At 30.5% G+C, this 6,282-nt stretch overlaps 1 protein-coding gene across 1 annotated transcript in view; it reads right to left on the bottom strand.

Annotated features, from left to right (window-relative positions):
- The window catches only part of LOC107643172, a gene marked incomplete in the record, with an annotated part of 1,610 nt that extends 370 nt beyond the window's left edge, over positions 1 to 1,240 (bottom strand). Inside the window, 3 exon segments of the mRNA XM_016346752.2 lie at positions 1 to 184; positions 712 to 914; positions 1,035 to 1,240. Of these exon segments, the coding sequence (XP_016202238.1) occupies positions 1 to 184; positions 712 to 914; positions 1,035 to 1,133 (486 nt within the window).

Genomic DNA, 6,282 nt, shown 5'->3' with positions numbered 1-6,282 from the left:
CAAGGTAAGGTAATAGGCGATACCCGATGCAATGCTTACAAGGGATAAGATTGCAGCAGCCGAAAATACACCGGGTTTAACAACATAGCAGTAGTAGTTGCCAAAGTACATGCTCTCTTCACCATGTTGATCATTGAGGGCAGCACCAGTCAGCAACAGGAGGAATGCAATAACGAATGTGAACCTGTTGAAACAGATATTTTAACCACATAAGCATACCTGATCGACATAAGTATAATTTACAAAACTTAGCACCCAACAAGTTTGTTTGCAGCTCAGTTGGAACATTCCTAAGTTTTCAGGACATATGTGAGATCCAAATCTCCATCAAATGCCTTGCCAGCACCCGGTTCTATTATAGAAAAACCTAGTCTATCACTGTACAGAAAACTTGGGTTTTGATGTACAAAAGAAGAACAAATTGCACTTATGATTCTCTACAAGTTTGAAAGGATGGAGAGGGAAAAACATAATACCTTCACAAGTACATATCATTTGTGCTAATTGACATGACTAGTATCAATTATGCATGCATTTTTAGCACATACAATAGCATTTTTTTAATACTCAAGTTAAGCTTGGGTATCTCATTCACATTAACATTCACAACATCAGAACATTTTCTAGAACATCACAGAGATTCCTAAAAGAAGTCCAATGACAGCAGCAGACTTAGAGTTTAAGAACTAAAAAGTGAATTAATTAGCATACCATGAGAGAACAAAGCAGAGAACTACACATCTCCAATTGGCATCTGAGATTGCAGGGGATCTTCTGCAACAGCAACACCCATTTGCAACAGTCAATATTATTTGTGCTATGATAAGAGCCAGCACTGAAGTTAAACCAAGTGGTAAAGCTGGTGTTCGGGGATATTCACATTGAACAGCAGTAACAAACTGAACTTGAGAAGCCTGCAAAGCAAAAAACAAACCTTTCTTATTATTATTACTTCAAAACCTACCCTGCCAGCAAAAATCCCTAGCTAGGATCCTATATGGTACGAAAAGGAGAAAGAAAAAGAGGGATCTGACCCTGATCCTGGTAGCCTCAGCAGCGAAAGCAGTGGCAGCAGATAAGAGGCCCAAGATGGCGACGACGGAGCAAACCGCCACAAGTTTCCACTTCACCATGCTTCTTTTCTGGGGATGCGGGGTTTGTGCGAGTGTGCTTGTGTGGGGTTAAGTAAAGTATAAACAAGAATGAGAAGATGTGGAAGTTGATAGGGAAACTGGATAATATATTTTATTTTATATTTTAGATATTAATAATTAATTAATAGTAAAAAATAATAAATTTTAATATTTTTTAAAATAATATTATATGTATAAATTTTTTTATCAATTAAATCTAATTAAATTAGTCTAACATAAATAAAAATTATTTTTATTACCTTTATTTATTCATTTAAATTTTATTAATAAACTTAATTGAATTTGATTTACTGGAGAACTTATACGTGCAACATTTTTCTTCAATGTTGATTGAGGGAATAAGAATGCCACTTAATAAATACACACCTGTCTTGATAAAGCAACTTCCTAATGCCGATATTTAAGTAAACAATGAGATATACATATTTTATTTACAAATCATATTAATTAAAGTTGATACACAATAAAAGAGAAATATAAATTAAATTTATTAGAACGATTGACAATTAGTAGAATTTTAGTCATTAAATATTAATTTTCATATAATTCTAAATAAGGTACTTTCCTAAAATATTTTGAGAAGAGAGACGACACCAAAATGCGCTATGTCAGGAATTTTGGCGCCAGAATACTACCTATTGTAAGACAATATATAATATAATGATATTATTTGTAGGTTTTATTTCTTAATGGATATTTGACTAATTAATTCAAATAATGAAATGTATATATTTTATTTGCAAATCATATTAATTAAGGTTGATACACAATAAAAGAACATTACTAAAAAAATCATTTTTAGCGACCATTTATTTTTCTTTTAATGGTAACAAAAATAGCCGCTAAAAGGTTTTAGCGGCATTTATACAATTGCCAGCAAAAACTTTTTTAATTTTTAGCAGCTATTCTTTTAGTAATTTCTATGGTCACTAAAAGTAATTCTAAGATGATAATGTTATTCACTTTTAGTTACTATTATTATTGTTGCTAAAACTATTTTACCTGCAATTTATATGGTTACTAAAAGTAACTCTAAATTTGTAATGTTATTCAATTTTAATTATCATTACTATTACCACTAAAAGCTTAATACTTTTTTTTAGTTATATTATACTCATTTTTTAGAAGCAACGAGCTATCTTTTTTCTAAAATCTCAATTATTTTTTTCAATAATTATTATTATTATCATAATATAAATATACTAAAATTAATTATTACAAAATAAGATATTTCATTAAACTCAAAATATTGATACATAAATTTCTTTTGAAAAGTAATAAATTATGTTACAAATTTAAATAAAAAAATGTTACAAGTCTATAACTATGTTATATCAACGTAGCAATATGGGTATTAGCAATGATCTAAAGTTACACCTTTAAAAGTAGTCTAATTTTTATTTTTAGCAATTGATCTAAGAATTTAAAGGTAAATGAGGAAGGAAAGTCATGAATCATGAATATACTAATGAATCTAAAACTATATAAACTTTTGACTGCTCTTCAAGAAATTGATAGCTTGGCAATATTTTTTGCATTGACACCAATGAGACAATTCTCCTAACTTTAAAGTTAGTCTTTACTCTTATTGATTTGATGCTGTACTTTTTTTTTCTTAAATTATTGAATAGTTTTCAAAATGAAGTGGCACTTTATTTAAACTATAACTCTTTTTTTCTTCCCATCTCGTATTCAATTCTATGTTGTATTTTGTTGGTCTTCTTCTTTTTGAACAGATTCTTAACTGCATTAACTAGAATTAATGTTTTGAATTTTTCACTATCTATTCCTTTTTTAAAATAGTTTTAAGATGTTTACCCGTTGAGAGAAAGTATAAGCTAGCACTCCTTCTATTCTGGTTGTTGCCTCCATTCAAGAGATATCAAATCAAATCTAAAAACTTCATTTATCTTATAATCTTTGTGCATATTGGAATCAAGAATCAAGGCTTAAATGAGCGTGTGTATTCCCGCACCCAAACTCCGGAAACATTTAACATTCATTCGCACCTTCATTATAAAACAACGTTCCTTCTTCAACCTCGAAACCGCCACTGGAGAAGTTTAAATCTCTCTCAAAATCTCTCAAACCTCCATCATGTTCTTTGCGAAAACTGCTCCTACTCCAGAATCGTGTCAAGTTTTTAAAAGGAAGAAGAAAAAACAAACAAAAATAAGAATAGAGACTCTGCAAGGTATGAGAAAAACTATTGTTATTATGTTCATTTAATTTCTCTCAAAACTCGCATTTCTCCTAGTTCGATTTAAGGTTTAGTGGATTGAGTTGCTTCGTTTAGTAGATCGGCTTATTTTAAATCATTTTTATTACGTAACTAGGGCATACAAATAGAAAATGTATTGTTATTTTCTTTCTGTAATATATTGATCGGTTCATTAGTGTTGGTCATTTTGGTTCACTTGATTGTTAGTGTGTTCAGTAGAGTTTTTTTGGATGTAGAAATATTTTTTTTGCTGATTGAATGTTTATCACGTTTTATTCAAAACATGAATGGAGTTCAGTTCATTGGAGTTGGTCATTTTGATTCACTTGATTGTTAGTGTGTTCAGTTGAGCCCTTGTGCATGCAAAAATATTTTTATTGACGATTAAATGTTTATCACATTTTATTTAGCACATGAATGTTGTTCGGTTCAGTGAAGTTGTTCGTTTTGATTCACTTGATTAAAATGTGCATGTTTGTGCTTGTCAGCGTATTGAGTGAATTATTGACCAAATTTTTTTATCCTTACAGAAAAAATGAAGAAGACAATGGTGACAAAGAAGGAGAAGCCACGCTATAACGTAAGTATATGTACACATTAAACATATTTATCGCCTTTCATTCGAATAAAGTCTATTTTGTAATAAAATTGCAAAATAAAAAATAAAAAATGATTAATTTTTTATGTAACTGTTATGATTGATGCAGCTTCTTTGCTGTGTGCTGTTGGATTTGCGAGATGTGTTGATGAGCTAATGAAATTCAGAAGGGATTGTACAATATTTGCAGATTATTAATATTAGCAACGACTACATAAGTTTGAGGATTTTATTTTTAGTGGCTTTAGCATGCATACGTTTGTTTTGTGTCTCTACTTTGTAATTTTATCTCTGTTATAATTAGTTTATATTCAGCTTTTACTGTACTTACTACTTAACACCTTATTGTTGTGTTACCAATAAAACTACATTTCTCGGATTTTTACTATTTTATTTTATTTTATTTTACCAATAAAACTATTTTGGGACAGATTGTTCATCCACAACACACTTGGTCTGCAGAATGAACCGAACATGTTATTATGGTGAAACAATTGTATAGAACTAAATGAATGGAACATTATCCATTATATAAATTCAAATTCAAACAGATTTCTACATAATGAATCAAACACGTGCTCATGGTGAAACAATTGTATACTACTAAATGAATGGAATATTATCCATGATATAAAATCAAATTCAAAACACATGTATCTACAATTTAGAGATTATGACTTCAATTCAATTCAGAACACATGCGTACATTCAATTCAATTTAACAATTGCATTCCATTCAATTCGATTAAAAAAAAATCCAAACCTCGTCCTTTTGATTCGTTTCAAAAGAATAATCCAAAACGCTCTTATTCAACTTATTTGAAGTTGAATCATTTATTGTTTTGATAGAATATTGAAATCTGAAAATGATGAAGATAAATCCACAAAATCGAAGAAGAAAACGAAGAAGAATAGGAAGAAGAAGGACGAACAACAGAGAAGAACAACGAGCAGAAGAGAAGAAAAAAAAGAGGAAGAACGACGAGCGGTAAAGATTGCAGATTCGAAAATTACAATGGAAATCGTTAACGTTGAAAAAGAGAAGAAGAAGAAGAATGTTTACTTTAAAGAAGAGGTTTACGTAAATCGTTACGTTGATAGTAGGGAGAGGGGGGCGCACGTATATTTCACGTAACTTGAGGAGGGGATGAGGCACGTTAACGAAAAAGTGCTTGGATGACTTGGATAGGTTTTTTATATGGACGTGGAACATTATTGTTATAATAATTTATGTGAATGAATTGAAGGATTCATCTTAAAAAGGTAAATAAATAAATTTAGCATAGTCAAGGTGAAAATATTGTTTGGAATTTAGATAAAATAAGATAAAGGAAGCCAGGGAGAATTTGAGGCTAACCTGCTATTTTATTGTTCATCTATCCCCTTCTCTATTGTGTTGTGGAGTGACATATCCTCAAAAAGAAAGATACTTCAGTGTCCCAAAATATGGGACACGCCTGTATAACAGCATTCTATATCTTCTTCTGCTGCTTCTCTTCTCTATCACACGTCAATTTTTCTCTATCTTCTTCTGCTGCTTCTCTTCTCTATCACACATCATTTTTTCTCTGCTTTCCTTACTTTTTTTCATGGACCTTTAACACTTAGCCAATAAATAAACCATTCTCTTTTGGTTTAAATATAGCGAGTTAATTAAAAATTTAATAAAATTATAAAAACTTACAGAATAATAAAACTTTATTATTATTTTAGTACATTAATACAGCCTGAAAAAGAGAGGTAGTTTATTGTAGTAATGCTATTGCGAAAATTGAGTACTATACTAATTGTTAAAATATATTTTAATATTATGATCAAAAGGGAGTAGTTAAGGCAAAAAGGGGGGTGATTACTGAATAGGGTGTGCACACATTAAAATGTTCTTTTTCAACTTTTACAGTTTACTAAAAAAAAGCCATTAAATTAAAAATCAAAATATTGAAAAAACGCATTAAAATTGCCTGGATAACGAAAATAAATAATCATTTTAAAACTTCAAATTTTCTTTAAAATAAAATAAACATATTGAAACATCACTCAAGGATGTTAGGCACATGCGATATCAATGAGCCTAAGTGTTCCACAAGAGAATGTAACTTCATCTTTAGAAGTAACCAGCTTGAAGCGATTCAATGGGGTTGGATACTTGGATTGATTTTGGGGGAGTGGCATTAATACGGAATTTTTGGTTAAACCGGATGTTAAAAATGGTATGGAAAGGCAAAATCGGACGAAAACAAAAACCAGCTGCAGCTGGTAAAGACGAGGGAAAGATCCCAACACCAACACCACCATCAAAGCAGTTAAAA

The sequence above is a fragment of the Arachis ipaensis genome, chromosome B05 (assembly GCF_000816755.2).
Source record: "Arachis ipaensis cultivar K30076 chromosome B05, Araip1.1, whole genome shotgun sequence".
In the NCBI taxonomy this organism is placed as follows: Eukaryota; Viridiplantae; Streptophyta; class Magnoliopsida; order Fabales; family Fabaceae; genus Arachis; species Arachis ipaensis.
The sequence above is the reverse complement of the archived record's forward strand: the minus strand, read 5'-3'. Positions and strand labels throughout refer to the sequence as shown.